Source organism: Vipera ursinii, assembly GCF_947247035.1.
Source record: "Vipera ursinii genome assembly, chromosome: 1".
NCBI lineage: Eukaryota > Metazoa > Chordata > Lepidosauria > Squamata > Viperidae > Vipera > Vipera ursinii.
The window spans coordinates 310,754,912-310,774,308 of NC_139512.1; the positions used below are offsets into that span (position 1 = coordinate 310,754,912).

A 19,397-nucleotide genomic window follows, 5' to 3' on the forward strand; every position below is an offset into this window, starting at 1 on the left:
TGTTTACAATTAGGGAGTTACAGCAGTGAAACTATGCTCATAGCACCTTTCTTTCAACAATTCACCATAGATTTATGGAAGATGAATTATAATGTACTATAGGATCTGCTGTAGGGCAGATTGCTGAGGAAGAGAAGATTCTTCTCCATCAGCTTCGTGTTTGTATATTCTTATTCGATGTAGTTTTCTTGTGAGGTGAGAACACTGTTCCAATCTTCCTCTGAGTTGGATGAGGAGCCATTAGATGTGACAGGATCCAAAACCATGCCCTTAATGTGCCTGTATTAAAGGGGTAGGCAGCAGCTGTGACTAGATCATTTGCTAGATACCTGGGGATTTCCACTTGATCAGTAAAGATTTGTGAGTTGTTTTAATAAGTATCTTAAACTATAGGAATTGAAGAAAGCTTAGGTTTACCAGTATTATCTGTCCTCTCCATTCATTTCTTATAATCAGAACAATGCTCAGAGTTCTTTCATTCTAATTTGATTAGAATTAAATTTAATTAATTTTATTTTATTTTTTATTTTATTTTAATTAATTACAAATAAAGAAAATAGCTCCTGTAAGTGTGATATTTATTCACTCCACACAAAGGCATTATACATCAAATCATAGTGTAGCACAATGTGTAAACCCAGTATGTGGGTTTATATGTAGTGCGAGAAGAGAGGGCTGTTTAATAATATTTGCACTCTTACCTCACTAGGAGATTCCAGAAATTGGTGTGAAATCCCGTTTCATTAGCTTTCTGTAATGTAATCTCCAAGTTAATATTTCTTCCTCTCTCTGTGTTGAAAAGCCCATCTCCAACATTGTACTCCATTTTATTCTAAGGGTATTCATATTCCAGTGTATGTGTAAACCATGGACTTATTTCCACAATTGATCAATATAGTCATACAGTTCTTTGACATATAAGCACCATAAAGGGATACCAACAATGAGTACATGTTCATGTTGTAGGTGCATCCACACCAGCATTGTATCATTTGTGGAACTAGCCATAATAATCTGGATATCGTAGCTGAAGTTATATCTTTAGTATAATGTAATGCTTTGGACAAATCAGACCAGCAGGTATCCTTATTCACTTGAGTGTGAGAACCTGATTAGAGTCAGTTGCACTTCAGTATGACTAAGAATCTTGGACAGGGCTATGTAGTTAAAAGCAGCTTTGTGTCTCGGGGCTGCTCCCATTAGTGTCAGATTTTTACTTCAGAAAGTGTTGCCAAGTGCCCCTTTTGTTTCCTCTCGTATGTTTGACTGATTCACATCTTCACTTATGGGACAAATAATGGCCTTTTAAACTACAGCTTCGTACTGTTGTGCTATTCATTTATCTCCCCTTGAGACTATCAGTAGTTCTATAGCATATTGGATAGAGACTTTCCTTTAGAAATGCAGGTGGTTAATCTTTCTGAAATAGTCTGTGCTGTGCTATTGAACTGAATGGTCCCTCTCAAATGTTTTGAATAAAAGTGGATTTTGTACTATTATCTTCCAGGTTAGCTTAAAGGTCTCCCCATTTTGATCACCATATTACATTTTGTATTATGGATAATGGCAATATTGTTTGCTTACAGAGTTAAGCATGTGATGGGCTTGGCATGGCATGGGAATTGATTCCATTAATTTCAAATATAAAACTGTTTTTCAAAAATAGGTATTGCCCTCTATCCAGGCAAAGCTGAACTGCTAACCTGCAAGCATCATTACTATGATTACATTCCACCTCTGGTCAACCCAGGCCAGCCAGGGAAAATTGAATGCATTACCCAGAGAATCAACTACACAGATCCGTTTACTAATGCAAACAAGGTAATAATTAAAGAGAACATAAAGTCCACTCTGTGCATAGTGGAGATGCCTCAGCACAAAGCAGGAGCTAGTATGATATTCATACTGCACTATCCGGGTAAGACCAGGGGCTCTCGATATAAATTTAATAAGAGGCCCCTGGTTAACTTTTTAGTCAAATTTTTTAGGGGGTTGGGGAGGGGGGTGGGGGGTAGTGGTTGTCTGGCTGTGGGGGGTGGCCATACAACCGTGTTGCAGGCCAGGCCTGGGTCTGACGGCGTTCGGGGGGAGCGGGTTGTGGTTACATCTGGGGCTCTGGAGCGGGTCGTGGGATTACCGATTCCCACGACACTGGGGTATGGCAGCAGGCGTATGGACAGAGGGCCGTATCGTTACCGGGAGGGCCGTCTCCGCTGTTTGCGAGCGGTGAGGCACTCCGACCCTCTGGTTCTTCCCCGAGGTGCCGGGAGCGAGGATGTGCAGCCTCCTGAGCTCCGGCTGGTGTACCTGAATGCCAGGTCCGTGGTTAATAAGGCTCCCCTTGTGCGGGATCTGGTGGAGGGTGAGCATGCGGACCTGGCTTGTATCACCGAGACCTGGTTGGGTCCAGAGGGTGGGGTCCCTTTGGTTGACCTTTGCCCACCAGGTTTCCGAGCGTTACACCGGCCTCGGGCTCAAGGTAGGGGTGGGGGAGTGGCGGTTGTTATTAGGGAGACCTTATGTCCGCGGGAGACCACCGTTCCTCAGATAGTCGGGTGTGAGTCTCTCTTTTTGAGGTTTGGTTCGGGGGCGCAGTTGGGCTTGCTGCTGGTGTACGTTTCGCCTAGTCACACAGCGGCAGCCCTGCCCGTGCTACTCGATGTCCTCTCCGGTTTGGTGATTGAGTTCCCCAAACTTCTAGTTTTGGGTGACTTCAATCTACCATCCCTGGGAGGGTCATCTGAGTTAGCCCGGGAGTTCATGGCTTCCATGACGGCCATGGACCTGACGCAGGTAATTTCTGAACCAACTCATGAGGGAGGCCACACCCTTGACTTGGTTTTTTTATCTGGACGGTGGTTGGATGATCTTGGTGGGGGTTCTCCATTTATTATGCCCCTGTCATGGACCGATCATCCCCTCCTGCGGCTGGTCTTCCGTCTTGCCACCCCCCACCGTGGGGATGCGGAACCAACTAGATGGTACCGCCCCAGACGCTTAATGGACCCTCTCGGGTTCCAGGCAGCGCTGGGATCCCCACCTGCCTCCGTCGCTCACAGCTCGGCGGATGCCTTAGTGGAAGCCTGGGAAAGGGCAGCCACTGAGGCACTGGACCGAGTTGTACCCCTGTGGCCCCTGACCCGGTGCAGATCCCATCGAGCTCCATGGTTCTCCGCGGAGCTCCGGGAGATGAAGCGTCGGAAACGGGGCCTAGAGAGCTGCTGGAGGTCCAGCCGATCCGAATCCGACCGGTTGCGATTAAGAACCTATATTAGGTCTTATCTCGCAGCGATGAGGGCAGCGAGGTGCAATTACTTCCCTGCCCTCATCACGTCCGCAGATAATCGCCCGGCCGCCCTGTTTAGGGTGACTCGCTCCCTCCTTAATCAGGAGGTGAGGGAGGATCCCTTGCAGGGTCGTGCCGAGGAGTTTGGTCAACATCTGTCGGATAAAATCGCTCGGATTTGGACCGGTTTGGACTCCAGCTGGGCAGAGTCTGACGATCAGGACACGGGCGGTCTTGTCAATGTTATCTGGGAGGAGTTTGATTCTGTGACCCCTGATGAAGTGGACAGGATTATGGGGAGGTTGAGCTCCACCACATGTTTATTGGATCCGTGCCCTTCCTGGCTGGTTTATGCAGCCAGGGAGAGGACACGAGGCTGGTTCCAGGCGGTGATATCTGCTTCTTTGAGTGAGGGTAATTTCCCCACCGTCTTGAAGGAGGCGGTGGTGAGACCTCTCCTCAAGAAGCCTGCCTTGGACCCAGCTATCTTGAACAACTTTCGTCCAGTCTCCAACCTTCGCTTTCTTGCGAAGGTTGTTGAGAGTGTGGTGGCGCATCAGCTCCCTCTGGTCCTGGATGAAGCGGATTATCTGGACCCGTACCAATCGGGTTTCAGGCCCGGGTACAGCACGGAGACGGCATTGGTCGCTCTGGTGAATGATCTCTGGAGGGCCCGGGATAGGGGATATTCCTCTGTCCTGGTCCTATTAGACCTCTCGGCGGCTTTCGATACCATCGACCATGGTATCCTGCTGCGGCATCTCAGGGGATTGGGAGTGGGAGGCACAGTTCTTCGGTGGTTCTCCTCCTATCTCCTGGGACGTTCGCAGTCGGTGTTGGCAGGGGGGCAGAGATCGGCCCCTAGGTCTCTCGTTTGTGGAGTTCCTCAGGGTTCGGTTCTCTCGCCTCTCCTGTTCAACATCTACATGAAACCGCTGGGTGAGATCATTCGTGGTTTTGGAGTTGGGTATCATCAATATGCTGATGATACCCAACTTTTCATTTCGACCCCAAACCACCCCAGTGATGCCCTCGCTGTGATGTCCCGTTGCCTGGAGGCGGTTCGGGTCTGGATGGGGAGGAACAGACTTCAACTCAACCCTGACAAGACTGAGTGGCTGTACATTCCGGCATCCCAGGACATTCAAAACGTCCCATCACTTTCTATGGGGGGTGAGTCTTTACCCCCCGTAGATAGGGCTCGCAACTTGGGAGTCCTCCTTGATGCACGGCTCACCTTAGAAGATCATGTAGTAGCCGTGACCAGGGGGGCTTTCGCACAGGTTCGCCTGGTGTGGCAGTTGCAGCCCTATCTGGACCGGGATGCCCTGTGTACGGTCACTCATGCGCTCGTGACCTCTCGTCTTGACTATTGCAATGCTCTCTACATGGGGCTTCCCTTGAAGACCACTCGGAGGCTCCAACTGGTACAGAATGCGGCCGCGAGAGTTGTCTTGGGAGTTTCCCGGTACTCCCATGTTACACCTTTGCTCCGCGAGCTGCATTGGTTACCAGTTGTCTTCCGGGTGAGGTTCAAGGTCTTAGTGATGGTCTTTAAGTCCTTACATGGCATGGGTCCGGAATACCTCGGGGACCACCTGCTGCCGGCGTCAACTCCCCTCCGCCCCGTGCGTTCCCACAGAGAGGGCCTCCTCAGGGTGCCTCCGGTCAGAGAATGCCGGCTGGTGGCCCCCAGGGGGAGGGCCTTCTCTGTGGGCGCTCCGGCTTTGTAGAACCAGCTGCCGGTTGAGCTCCGGATGGCACCAGATCTCCGCTCCTTCCGTCGCGGGTTAAAGACCCATTTATTTGAACAAGCTGGCCTGGCCTGATGGGGAATCACTTAGGGTTTTAATATTTATATATATATTTATTGTTTTTATTGTGGGCAATAATTTAATTCTTTTTTTAATTTTTGTATTTTTGTAGTTTTAAGATATGCCCTGTTCACCGCCCTGAGTCCTTCGGGAGAAGGGCGGTATAAAAATTAAATAATAATAATAATAATAATAATAATAATAATAATAATAATAATAATAATAATAATAATAATATCCTACCCAAACAGCATATAAATTAGAAGCAAAGCAAGAGAACACAAAGGCATCTTTGAGGGCCTTTCTTGCTGACCTTAGTTTCTATACAGGTCCCTATTAGTTCCTCAAAATGTCAGGTCCTAAATCGGCACTTTAAATGGTTTTGGAAAGCAGCTGACAATTTTTCAACACAGGTATAACATGCTCCTGACGCAAAACAACTTTGGAACATTAACTTATGCTACAGTGTTAACACTGCTGTAGCGTTATTATGCTATACTAATTATAGTAATGTGAATAAGGCTAAGATGAACAAAGTCCTTACCCATTGGTCTGTATGTATTCAAAGCAGGACACAGCATTTCCATCAAAATGACAGAAGCACAATTATGATACAATTTCCACCTCTTTGTGTGTGTGTGAAGACACATGTTCAAAAGTTGTGGAGCTTGTATCACAATGATGACACATTTTCTTTGCAAATAGTGTGCAAAGAAAAGTGTGTCAAATGAAAGGGATGATACTGGAATGAATGAAGGCAAGTGATCTTACTGGGACAAACACTCAGGGAAGAGAAGAGGCTTCTACTGCCTTCTTTCTTTCTTCAGTTTGCTGACCATGTTACATATAGGAAGAAGGTATTATGAAAATTACTATGGGGTAGGAAGACAAGAGCAGAAATCTCTATCTGCCAGTATCATTTGCCTAAATTTAGATTTAGCCTGTTGTAATATAAACAATGGAATGGTTTGGAATATTATTTTTTTAAATGTTGGTGAGTGAATGGATTCTAGGGTCAGGACTATCTTAATATTTACATCCATATAAAAGGCAATGTTCATTTTTTTCTCCTTGCGCTTGCACTTGTAGAAACATGCTGTGATTGTCAAAGGACCCCAAGATGTGAAGAAACGGGAATTGGTCTTCATGCAGTTTCATCTGAATGAGACTGATCAGGATTTCAGTGCAATAGATTATCTTCTTTTTTCTTCATTTCAAGATTTTCTCCACAGGTATGTTGTTGTTGTTGTTAGTTGCAAAGTCGTGTCCGACCCATCGCGACCCTATGGACAATGTTCCTCCAGGCTTTCCTTTTCTCTACCATCTTCTGGAGTCCATTTAAGCTCACGCCTACTGCTTCAGTGACTCCATCCAGCCACCTCATTCTCTGTCGTCCCCTTCTTCTATTGCCCTCAATCTTTCCCAGCATTAGGCTCTTCTCCAGTGAGTCCTTCCTCCTCATTCATCCACAGGTATGGCCCTCTTTAATTTTCAGTCACATCAGAAAGTAGAGACACATAAAAGATTGGGCAAATCCATGACTGTGAAGATCTTTTTTTTTTTTAGTAAGATTCCAAGGTTCACCAAAGAGAGTTAAATACAGAAGAGCAGATCTAATACTCCTCGGTTACTTATGCTAAGTCAAATCTTTTCTCCTGGGTATCTTCCAAATCTCCAGCCTTCAACTTTCACAATCCTCATCAATGATTATATATTTATATCTTGGGACACTCTGGTTGGGGAAAGATACAGTAGGAATTGATTGGCCTTACTCAGTCAAGTAAGCATGCAAATCCACTGCTAATTTGCTCCCATTTTTCTTCTACAATCTACTTTAGAGGGAATTGATTGGCCTTACTCGGTCAAGTAAGCATGCAAATCCACTGCTAATTTGCTCCCATTTTTCTTCTACAATCTACTTTAGAGGGGGGGGAATGGTATAATAATTGGGAATCTAAAGCTCTGTCCAGTGTACAACAAATCATGTCTTAGCTCAGCTTTATAGTATTGTGATATAAAATAGATGGAAGAAACACAAGTCACCTTGATTCCCTGCCTACAAACCGCTTGTTTTGGACAAACCTAAATGTAAGAGTGATGAGGAAGAATAGCAGGCCCCCAAAGTGAAGTGTTTTGCTTCCAGCCTGCTAGCATTTCCTGAAGTAACTAAGCAGCAGTTCAGTAGATTAGGAATAGAAAAAAAGAGCTAATATTTATTTAATGTATGGGAAGAGTCAGAAGCAAGTTAGAGAAATAGTTCTATTTTTAAAAGCACAAAATGGGGACAGTGTCGAATTTAAATGTAGAATGATCCATAAGCAAACAGAAAAATTTCAGAGGTGAAATGCAGTGAGGCTAACCCTATTAGCTGTACATCTGACTTTTGAGTATCGCTGTGTGAAAAGACAAATTTGCCTCTAACTTTTTCTATGTGGGCTTGTTTGAACATATTTCAAAAATGTTAAAATTCCAAAACTGATTTATAATCCATAAAATCACTATTTTTACATTTCATTTTCATGTATTTGTGTCTGATGCGTATCTTAGGTACCTTATTATTACTGAACTTTTTTTTTATCCCCTGCTATTGCTGCTATCAGTTAAATTTGTCTCTAAATGTCATTTCAGATAGTGTTCAAAACTAGAAAGGACCTGCATATCATTAGAGGACATATTTTTTCAGGCAGGCAGCAAGCTCACATTCAGAAAGGCAGCTATCCATATGAGGGCCATTCGGAAATAAACCTCCATTTGGTTATCAATGACACACTCGCAGATACAGAACATTTTATTATACACATTAGAAAACTACATTACTTTTGGACATAATCACCATTCAAAGTGAGGCACTTGTCATAACGTCTTCCAAGGTTTGAAATTCCTTAGTAGTAGTCACTCAGCGCCAAATCTGGGCTATAGGGGGAGTGATCAGAAACATCCCAACGGAACTGCTTCAGAAGTTCTTGGGTGAGTCTAGTGGTGTGTGGGCAAGCATTATTGTGAACCAACACCACACCTGAAGTGGTGCCATAGAAAATCCCATCAAATGTGAAGATGCCAAAGGAGTACTGCTAGTGAAGTTCATGGAGTGTGATTTGACCATCAGTTCAGAAGTCTAGTGTGAAACGTTACAAAAACTCAAACGAGGCATCCATACCAAGCGTCGGGGCATGCTGACTTCTAACAAGTGCCTCTGTTTGAATGGTGATTGTCAAAAAGTAATGTAATGTTGTAGTTTTCTATGTGTATAATAAAAGTTCTGTATCTGCGAGTGTCTTGTCATTGATAACCAAATGGAGGTTTATTTCCAAATTGCCCTCGTATTTATAGCTACATGCTTCCCACCCGATAACATTTCACACTGACTGTGGCTTTGGGGCCATAAGAAAAGCCCAGTTTGTGTTATAGTCCAGTCATGTCAAACTGCTGGCCTGTGGGCTGGATGCATCACGCCGAAACTGCACCCACCCCATTGCCAGCAATGGGGAAAAAGTTGCAATACGTCACGCGACCTCAAGTGACGTTGCGAGTTTGACATGCCTGTTATAGTCTCATGGTTATGTTGCATTTTCCAAGGTGAGCTTGGAACTAATTTTGCTAATGTATTGGAAGAGCGCAAAGTTCTGAGATTTTTCACACACACACACACACACACACCAAGATTCAAAGAACAGAAGGCTAAATTAAATTGTTATGTTAACTTCTACTTTCATATTTTACTTACTCTACCTGAAATGCATGATAGTCCAATGTACTCTGCATGGAACTAGGAGGCTTAATTCTTCCAGCTTTTATTTATTTGAAAAATTAAATCCATGTGTGCCTCAATTTTTTTAAAAAAATATTAGTTATTTCCAGTGGAATTTTTAATATGAACCTATCAATGAGGAATTTGTTTCCAAACAATAGCAGAACAGGCTTTTATGCCAGGAAAAAGGCAAAGACCAGCAAACTGGTATAGTATGCAACTCAAAACCCTTGTTAGGCTTAGGTGTTGATGCTGCATACCAGCCAAAGTTTATGTGCTGGTATTTATGTGCTCAGAAATCAACCTCCTTTAACTTCAGGGAAATTACATCTAAATAAGTATATATATTTAATACAAAAGCTATGAAAGGCGCAAAGAGCCATGGAAAGATACATGTCAGCATTACAAGACAAGAAAGAAAGACCTGCACATGGATTAGAGAACAAACAAAAATATACAATATCATCAAGAGAGTAAAATTCACTACATAAGAAATGCCTTACTTCTGACATGGGAAAAGATAAAAATGAAAATTTATATGAAAATACCAGGATGGATCTCAACAATGGAAGCGTTTGTGCACCCAAATTTAATCAACTATGAGAAAACTGTGACATACAGAGAGATTTTGAATAATGATGGGAAATTACAAACTAAACAAGAATTGGAAGAACAGGGCATTGAGCTATCATGGTGGCCACCAGGGCTTTTTTTCTCATAGAACGCTCAGAACGGAGTTCCGGAACCTTTTTTGGATGGAACCTTGTAGCGTAGGCAAGGCGCATTGTATGATATGTGTGAGTTCCGGCACCTTTTTCTTTTACAAAAAAAGCACTGGTGGCCACACATACAAATGCAAATGATACAAAAAATATGCCAAAACATATGCTTTTTTATAAAGATCAAACAGTCTCTGACCAGATACTACTGTCATCAGATGAAAAATTGATTAAAGAACTTTATAAATTTTTGTTAAACTTGAACAAGTTAAAGAAACAATGATAAGTTGAGCAAAGGTTTTTGGACACAATGTAGAATTAGAAAAATGGCAAAACTTGTGGGAAAGAAACTATAAAATAACAAGGGCAGCTACTTATAAAGAAAATCTATATAAAATGTTTTATAGATGGCATTTACCACCTGCAAGATTAGCAAAAATGTTTCAAAACATGTCTAGTTGGAAATGTAGGCAAAAGCCAGAAACGTATTATCACCTTTGGTGGACATGCCCTAAAGCAAAAAAAAATTTTGGTCAAAAATACACGTGGTTACAGAAAATGTTAAGAAAGCATATACATCTTAAATCAGAACTATTTCTTCTAGGTATAATTACAGAGAACTATGACAAAATGTATATATTTAATATTACATGTATTAGCAAGAATTACATTTGCACAACATTGGAAAAATGAAGAAACACCATCGGAAGAAGATATGACTAGAAAAATTTTGGATTGTGCGGAAATGGATAGGCTCACATTGAAAATGAAAGGGAAAAAAAGATACAGAATATTTTCAAAAATGGGATAATTTTTATAAAAGGCTAGAAAAGCAGAATAGAGTAGAAATGGAAGTTGTATTACTATTAATGGTAAATATGTGAACCCAGACAACACATTGTTTATTAAGCATTAAAGATTTGTAACTATAAAAACTCAATAAAATATCTATGAAAAAAGTGAGTAAATGAAATGGAAGTGATCAAATAGCAAGTAGAACTGATGTCAGGTGGACCAAGGCAGTCATAGAATTGATTCCACTTGATAAAAAGCGCCCATGAAAGAGACCTAAAACAAGATGGATTGACGAGATTAGCAAATATTGCGGGCCCAATTGGCAAAAGAAAGTTCAGGACTGTATTGGTTGAAAACATGTGGAGGAGGCCTTCATCCTGCAATGGATAATGGCTAAAATAATGATGAAGTAGTAGTATATGTAGCAGTTCTTCTCAGAATGGGCTTCTCCACAGGCTCTGAGCTAAAGGCTCAGCCTTTCTTCACCAGAGTTCATCTTGCCTTGGGCTAAGGGGAATTGTAGGACCAAAATATTTGGAAAGCCCTAGGAAAGATTGTAAGGCATAAAAAAGGTAAAGGTTCCCCCGCACATGTGTGCTAGTCGTTTCCGACTCTAAGGGCCAGTGCTCATCTCCATTTCAAAGCCGAAGACCCAGCGCTTGTCCAAGGACGTCTCCGTGGTCATGTGGCCAGCATGACTAGACGCCAAAGGCGCATGGAACGCTGTTACCTTCCCACCGTAGTGGTCCCTATTTTTCTACTTGCATTTTTACGGCTTTCGAACTGCTAGGTTGGCAGAAGCTGGGACAAGTAACAGGCGCTCACTCTGTTACGCGACACTCGGGACCTTTTAAGGCATAACTCTAGTTTAAATGATAAATAATGCAATAATTCTGAATTCTTTAAAACCTCAGTAGCTGTTCTTAGGGCAAGACAGAATTCTGTTAGCTTCAGCTCATCATAAATGTGAATTCAAAGTGTGAAAATCAAAAAATGGCAGAATGTATATTACAACACAAACATAAGCTTTTGTACTTGCATTGTGACATCAAACATAAATAAGCCTTGTGATTTGCATTACAATTCTTTTTTGTTATTTGCTGCCCCATTCCCATAGATGCCGATGGGTTTACTTTTGCATTGTAAACATGTTCAAGTTTAAAAGTATTACAAATATGCTCGGAAACCTGAAATGAGAGATTTGAAGGAAGATCATAGTCAAAGCAACAATCTGTGAAGCCAGGAGCTGTACACGTTTTTCTTCCTCAGGATAACAAAGCTTCATAGTAAACCATAATAATCTGTCTAAACATAAGATTTCTTCCCATTACAGTCCAAACAAGTCGGAATTTATGAAGGTGTGTGAGAGCTCCTATTCCAGTTGGAAATTCTCTGGAGGTTTCCGAACTTGGGTCAAAATGTCTTTGGTGAAAACTAAAGAAGAAAATGGCTTGATGGCAGTTGAATTCAGGCAGGAGGTAATGATGTCTCATGAGGCTTTCTGACCACACAGCTTTTACTGTTGTACAAATAGCTGGGATTCTGTTTGCTGTTGGTTGTTGTATCATCTTGAGTTTTGTGAAAAAGTGAACCACTAAAGGTTGGAAAAGTACACACTGAACACTTTGCAAAATTTCTTCGCTAATTATAAGTATCAACCAGCAAAGTATTCAGATAGGTAAAGTTTTTCCTAATCTTGCCCTAGATACTTAAATCACAATTTTAGCTTGGAATTCAGGGATTTCCTAAGGAACTTTTATGCCAGCGACCAAACTCAAGATGTTACACAAATTAGCTAAACTGATAACTTAATCTTCAGCACTGACAATAGGATGGTATCTTTCACAATGCTTGGGATAGTAGGCAGGTTCCACAGCACAATTTCCCCCATTCATATGGACTAGCATATATGCCTGCTTATTCCCCAGTATCTGCCCCTAAGGCAGCCCTTCACTTTGCTTAATGATAAAGCTGGTCCTGACAACTACAGTACTGGCCTTTGTTTTTCTGCAATCTGAAGGCAACAAATAGCAAAGAAAAAATGATCCACCATTAAGAAATGCATTAAACTCATAATGAAATACATTTGAGAAATTAGGTCTGTGAACTACTGATCATTAAGACTTTTGCTCAAGATTTTTTTCTAGCAATTTTCCCCATCAATTATCTGTAAAAGAAAAAAAAGTGTAGCCTTTCATGAAGGTATTGTACTGTATGTATTTTAGCTTATCCCATTTTGCTTTTTTGAAAAATAAGGGTTTTATTGCTGGCTATATTCCACACTTCAGCCATTTTGGGAATTTCCCCCCATTTTACTTACCTTTTAGAAGCCGGTATTGTTTGCATGCCTCATTCCTACACATCTTGGTAAGTTCCTATTTTTCTCCTCAACTTAGTCCCACAACAGCAGGCTGTCAATTTTATTTTTATTTCTAAGGCATTTGGATTCTTGGGCTTTTTTAAAAAGTGTTTTGGTATGTTATATATGAATAATTACCTATTTTTTCCTTTATTTCGTCAGATTAGTGTGGTTAACTACATTGAACGGAGGACAAAAGCTGGCACTGACCAGCTATTTTTTGTGGTGTTTGAATGGAAAGATCCTTTTATTCAGGAAGTTCAAGATGTAAGTAAATGTGGATCATTTTTGCATGGATGTAAGGTGCCAGTATAAATTAGGAGCACAAATAGGAGATCCACTATTTCCAAATGATATACTGCTAGTCCTTGTGTTACAACAATTGAGCCCAAAATTTCTGTTGCTAAGCAACAGTTGTTAAGTAAGTTTTGCCCCATTTTATGACCTTTCTTGCCAGTTATTGAGTGATTCACTGCATTTGTTAGTAACACGGTCATTAGGTGAATCTGGCTTCCCTGTTGACTTTGCTTGTCAGAAGGCCACAAAAGGTTATCATAGGACACTGTAACTGTCATACATATGAACCGGTGGCCAAGCATCTGAATTTTGATCGTGACCATGGGGATGCTGCAACAGATGTTAAGTGTGAAAAACAATCATAAATCACTTTTTTCACTGCCAGTGAAACTTTGGTCACTGAATGGTTGTAATTAGAATTTACCTTCCCTTAGAATGTAGTCAGAATAGTTAGAAATTTGCACCCTATGTAGACTCCCAGATGCAGGTTTATCAAAGAGTGAAGTAATGGCAGGAAAAACTTGATTGCTGCTGTACACTGTGACTTGTCTGAAATATAATAACTATGGAAACATAACATTTTAACAATAATATGTCTATTTAGAAGGAAGTTTCTTTGCTTTCATGGCATCTTATTCCATGGAAAATGTATACAGGTAGTCCTCGAGTTACAAGTGTAATGGAGCCTGCCCATTCCACTCGTAACTCAAAAACTCAGAGTTAATCTTGTACCTTGAACGAGATCACTCCCTTGCTCGTTAAAATGCATGCAGCTCATTAAGCGAACATGAGGTATCTCAGGATGGGGAAGGCCATGGAGGGCCTAGTGATGGAACAAGACCTCCCTGAACTGCTTCCCCCTCCCTTCCTGCCACACCAGACTCACCTGGAAAAGATCCGTCTCCTGTCTGCCGTGGTTCCTGCTGCCGCCCAGATTTGAGGCCGGGAACGCTTCTGCACCACCCCCAACCCCCTCACAGCCTGATCCAGACTCTGGAGGCCTTTTCCAGGCTGCTGCCGCCTGGATCTGAGGCAGGGGAATGCTTCCGCACCCCCCTCCCCACGGCCTGATCTGTGCTCCAGAGGCCTTTTCCAGGCCGCTGCCACCCGGATCTGATGTCAGGGAACACTTCTATGCCCCATCACATCCCGATCCGGGCTCTGGAGGCCTTTTCCAGGCCACTGCCACCCAGATCTGAGGCCGGGGAATGCTTCCGTGCTCCCCCCCCATGGCCAGATGCAGGCTCCAGAGTAGTTTTCCAGGCTTGATCAGGCTGCAGGGAGCTGCGGAAACATTCCCCAGTTTTGATTCCATTCTCTGTTTCAGAGAACAGAGATCTAAAGTACCATGAGATCATGCGAGATCAGTAGCGTAAGATCTCATGCTACTGATCTCGCGTGAGCTTGTGTTACTTTAGGCCTCCATTCTCTGCAAACGCACCGAAGGCCTGGAGCAGCCAAGGAAGTGAAGGATCTCGATCTTCACAGGGTGTATTGAAGGCCTGGTGCCTAGGGAGACACAGGGCAGGGGTAGGTAGGTAGGGAATAACCATGGTGAATGCTGCAGAGCCACTGCGATTGCTCGTAAGGGCGAACAACTGCTATAGTGCTGCAATATTTGTAACTTTGGGACTTGCTCGTAACCTCTAGGGGGCGCATAACTTTGAATGAGCGTTAGTGAATATTCGTAACTCGGGGATTACCTGTATCTGGTTACATCTTAAAAGTAGACGTATCCACTGGTGCTTAAACATTTGTGAATCCTTTTGAATTTTCAATATTTCTGCATAAATATAACTTAAAATATAACTTATCACCTCTTCACACACGTCCTAAATTAATTAAAAAGAACCAAATTAAACTAATACATCAAAAATATTATACTCGTTATTTTATTTACTGAGGAAACTGATCCAAAGCCACATATCTGATCACATTTTAGATCATATGTACCAATATTGACGATTCAAAAGGGTTCGTAACCTTTTAAGCATCACTATAGACAGGATCCATAAACCAGCTTTAGATAGTGCTCTATTTAGTCAAGTGAATATGAAACAAGGAAAATGATACTGAAATGCAACTTTTTCTCTTGGTCTGTTTGGAGAAGTAACCATAAGTAGAAGTTTAATATGTTTATTATAAACCAAGTGTTTTATTATAAAACATTTCATAATAAAAAGTAAACAGTAGCTCTTTAATCAACAGTTTAAACAATTAATTTATTTTCATAGATTGTCACTGCAAATCCTTGGAACATGATTGCTCTTTTGTGTGGTATATTCCTGGCTTTGTTTAAAGCAGCTGATTTTGCCAAACTGAGTGTGAAATGGATGATAAAAATCCGAAAACGGCATCTCAAGAGAAAAACTCAAGCCTTGAACCATATAAGTTGAAAACAACGTGCTTCACAGATTTTTGTTTCACTGAGAAGTTCAACTAGGACGATTAAACCAATACAACTTCTGTCTTACACAAGAAAACTGCATTGATGGAAGGACAAATTGCTTTGTTGGACTGAACTTAATATTTGGAATTTTTAGAAAATGATTTGACTCCATAAATCCACAGTCTTTTCTAAATATATGATTTCTTTTACAAACTGTTACTTAGTGGTAAGAATATTCCTGGGGAAAAAGCTTCCTATAAAAAAGAAACAATTTGTATGAATGAAGTAGGGTTGTTGTTGTTTTTTTAAAAAAATGGGAATTTAAAATATAGAGTCCACCAGTAATAGGCTTAGTTAATCCTGTCCCCAAATATTGAGTCCAATCACTAATCAACTCAGGGACAAAGACGTTTGCTTCAAGGCCTTTAAATGAATATGCTGCCAATCAGAGGGAACAGCACTTTATTGGATTCTGATTGAGCATTATGTATCACTTACATTCCAGCTGTTGCTCTGACAAACACACTCCAAGGGATGAAACGCATTGTTAAAGCTATATGCACTGACTGTATATTGAACATATCCCTGATTAACAACTAACCCCAAAAGTATGACTAAAGAGATTGATCAATATTGGTTGGATGTAGGACAACAACAGTTTGATATCTTACCCTGTCTAACTGAAACAATGCATTCTCTATTGGATTTCAGCTCTTTTGTGTGTTGGACTTTTAGTTATAAAAGTAGGTACAATCTTTTTTATAAAAAGGACAGCTGATATCTGATAACTACTGTGGAAGCATTGTGATGATTATAAGAGCCATGGTGGCCCAGTGGTTAGAATGCAGTATTGCAAGGTAACTTTGCTCACACTGCCAGGAGTTCGATTCCTTCGATCCTCACCTGTTCAAGGTTGACTTAGCCTTCCATCCTTCTGAGGTCAGTAAAATGAGGAACCAGATTGTTGGGGGCAATATGCTGATTCTGTAAACTGCTTAGAGAGGGCTGTAAAGCACTGTGAAGCGGTATATAAGTCTAAGTGGTATTGCTATGATGCAATATGCTGCCAATTTAGGGGGACATGGTGCCATGTACCAATTTTGGTTTGCCTACTCCTCTGTTAACAGAATACAGTACAATAAATCTAAAAATAGCTCTTGTCTTAGCAAGAGTTATTATTTACTGAAACAAAACCAAACATTGAAAACAGTAATTTTATCAAGCATTCTTATTAAATACTTATGCTAAAGATTTTTCAATAAAATATACCTCTGTGATACACTTAAAATATTAATACTGTCATAATAAAGTTCAGAACTCTTCCAAAACCTATATATATAAAATTTACTCATAAATCCATAAGCAGTAAAAAGAGAAAGCATGTAATAATGAAATATTATAAAGATTATTATTCCTTAAACGAGAAAGATTTAGGTTATATACTCATTTTATATTTACTTAAAATATTTTTCTCCTCTTTAAAACCTCCAGGCAGATTATGGTGGTATGATGAAGAAAATTACTTAAAAATATGTTAACCATTAAATTCTGCATTAGTTTTCTGCTACCTTAGGGTAGTAGAATATAGTAAAGTGTAGTCCATAGTATTTTACTTTGAATCATGTGAAGCATGAACGGGCCCATGATTTATATGTTTGGAATGTTTCCCATACAAATTCAAAATGCTATTATATTTAATTTATAGACATAAAGATGAATATGCACTAGGCATCCATTTTATTCTGAAGCGTGAACATATCTCCTACATAGATAGAACCTTGTTTTAATGAAGGGCCATAACAATTTGATGTTGGGTGAAACAAATGATGTCCATTAAGTAGAATGAATTGACTTTTCTCCTGCAATTTCCCATCCTATCCCATTCTCCTAAAAACTAGTCTGGAATGTTGGGGGGACCCTTTGGAGCAGATCTGAGTAACAAAAATCCCACCCCAAAAGTATACAGCTGACAATGCACAACTGGATAGTATCCATTTTTTTTCCTACAAAAAGCCTAACTAAAATTTGAGTATCAACATTTATTTTGTCAAACTATCTTCATTTCAGTTTGATAATTGCCACCTGCTTTAACCTTATTATTTAAATCTTTTAATTAAATGTTAATATTTTGCTGGAAAATAGCTTATCAATCTAACCATTCTCCTGTTTATAATTATTAAATTACAAAAATGGTAATATACAGCACTAATTACAAACATAAAGACTTTATTGAATGCTGCTCAATCCCTCAGTCTTTCAATACAAAACCATTTTCCACACAATTGAAATTTAAGAGATTGGAATGATACTCTGATATAAAGATCTGCAAAAGAGCACCCCACTGATCAAGTAAAAACAGACAAAACTTTAAGAATCATTTTTTGCCATCTTAAGCACTGCTTTTTCTTTAACACAAAGAGAGCTCTCTTGCATAACTGCATAGGAATTGCACAGCCTAAACTTTAAATGGAGCAGCTGGCCCATCCCGCAGGGCCAGATTGAATCATAGAATCATAGGGCTGGAGGGGACTTCAGAGGTCTTCTAGTCCAACCCCATGGCAGGAGTAAATATAAGTAAAAGTAGGGGGGGAAAGCAAGATCAATTAGGTTCTACAAAAATTTGCCAAACTATAGATTGAAATTGGAAGGTTCCAATGTTTAGTTATGGGAACAGAAACATGATTACTGAATCTTTTCTAAGAGGAAGCATAAGAACTATATGAATAATTCTTTTCTAAAAGTTAACAATTTTTCCTCAGAGCTCACGTAACTGCTGAAGCGAAACACATAATGCAGCCCAAGTCCTGTCCAAGTTCCAATTATCTGAGGGAGAAGCCCAATTCAGCTAACCTGATCTTACTCCCTTTCCCTGTCGCTATCCATTTATATAGCCCACTCTACCCACCTCTGTAACAAGTCTTTTCTACTTGAAAAGGTTCCTCATAAAATTTTGAATCTTAATCTGTCTTAACTAAACATTCTTTTAAAAATAGCCTGACCCGTGATAACATAATGGGCAAATTCAACTCAAGTGATAGACGTTTATTCAGAAGCAAACCCCACCAAGCTTCATGGGAGTCAATCCCATCAACTTGATACTAGATTATCAGTTTCATTTCAGGAAAAACAGTAAAGCTAGAAGTCTCTTCCTGAGTCTCAGCCAAAGGCTGCAGCACTATGAAAAGCACATAGGGAGAAAATGTAAGCTGCCTGACATCTATGCCTAAGTGCAACACAATTAAAAAAGAAAAAAAAAACTTCAAGTCAAAATTTCACCATTCCCATAATTAAATCAAACACTTCATGGATGATAAAAAATTTTTCTGTGAGATGCCAGAGTTGACAATATAGCAATGATTAGAGACAAATTTACAATATGCTATGAGAAATAATATCACATTCAATTACTGTATTTCAATTCAAAATATTTTCATTTACATTTTGCGGGTGGGATGGCCATTTCAAAGATACTCATGAGATTTCTCTTCTGCATTTTTTACATTTTTTGTAAAAAAAAATCTGTGTACAAAAGATATGCCTCACAAACAGGCTTTTTCACACTCACTTGGCACTATCATTTGGCATATTTGTCAGAGAGGAGGAGGTATTACTTGGCTGGTTAGACAAAGTTCCGCTGAGTTTGAGCTCTTCCAGCTTTTTCCACAATTCTTCACGTTCTAATTCTTTCTTCTTCTCTCTGTAAAAAAAAAAAAAGAAACGTGAAAGATTCTTAACCATTATGTGTGTAAGAAGCTAATAAAGATGATCAGAAATCCTAAATATTTCATAAAAATTAACTTGAATATCCTAGCATGAACCTGTTTGGTACCAGTCAGTACAGAAAATAGTGAGCTAAATAATATCATGGTTTGACTAGCAATTTTTTTTAACACTCTGGTCTCTGTATTTACAAGAACCTAAAGTTTAGAAAAATAAAAAAGGTAATGAGAAAATATAACTAAAGTTTTATGAGAATAAATAACCTCTAGT

At 40.3% G+C, this 19,397-nt stretch overlaps 2 protein-coding genes across 4 annotated transcripts in view; one reads left to right on the top strand and one right to left on the bottom strand.

Moving 5' to 3' along the window:
* The window catches only part of PACC1 (proton activated chloride channel 1), a 29,623-nt gene extending 10,281 nt beyond the window's left edge, over positions 1 to 19,342 (top strand). For 2 of the 3 annotated variants that reach the window (XM_083379523.1, XM_083379524.1), the window contains exons 4-8: positions 1,667 to 1,821; positions 6,190 to 6,332; positions 11,696 to 11,840; positions 12,884 to 12,988; positions 15,253 to 19,342. In XM_083379523.1, coding sequence (XP_083235649.1) covers positions 1,667 to 1,821; positions 6,190 to 6,332; positions 11,696 to 11,840; positions 12,884 to 12,988; positions 15,253 to 15,414 — 710 coding nt within the window. In that variant the 3' untranslated portion in view covers positions 15,415 to 19,342. The remainder of the gene's footprint in view (positions 1 to 1,666; positions 1,822 to 6,189; positions 6,333 to 11,695; positions 11,841 to 12,883; positions 12,989 to 15,252) is intronic. The other variant, XM_083379522.1, reaches the window with a different exon arrangement.
* The window catches only part of PPP2R5A (protein phosphatase 2 regulatory subunit B'alpha), a 54,248-nt gene continuing 50,385 nt past the window's right edge, over positions 15,535 to 19,397 (bottom strand). The window contains exons 13-14 of the mRNA XM_083379521.1: positions 18,973 to 19,104; positions 15,535 to 15,661 (exon numbers count right to left, since the gene is read on the bottom strand). Coding sequence (XP_083235647.1) covers positions 15,628 to 15,661; positions 18,973 to 19,104 — 166 coding nt within the window. The 3' untranslated portion in view covers positions 15,535 to 15,627. The remainder of the gene's footprint in view (positions 15,662 to 18,972; positions 19,105 to 19,397) is intronic.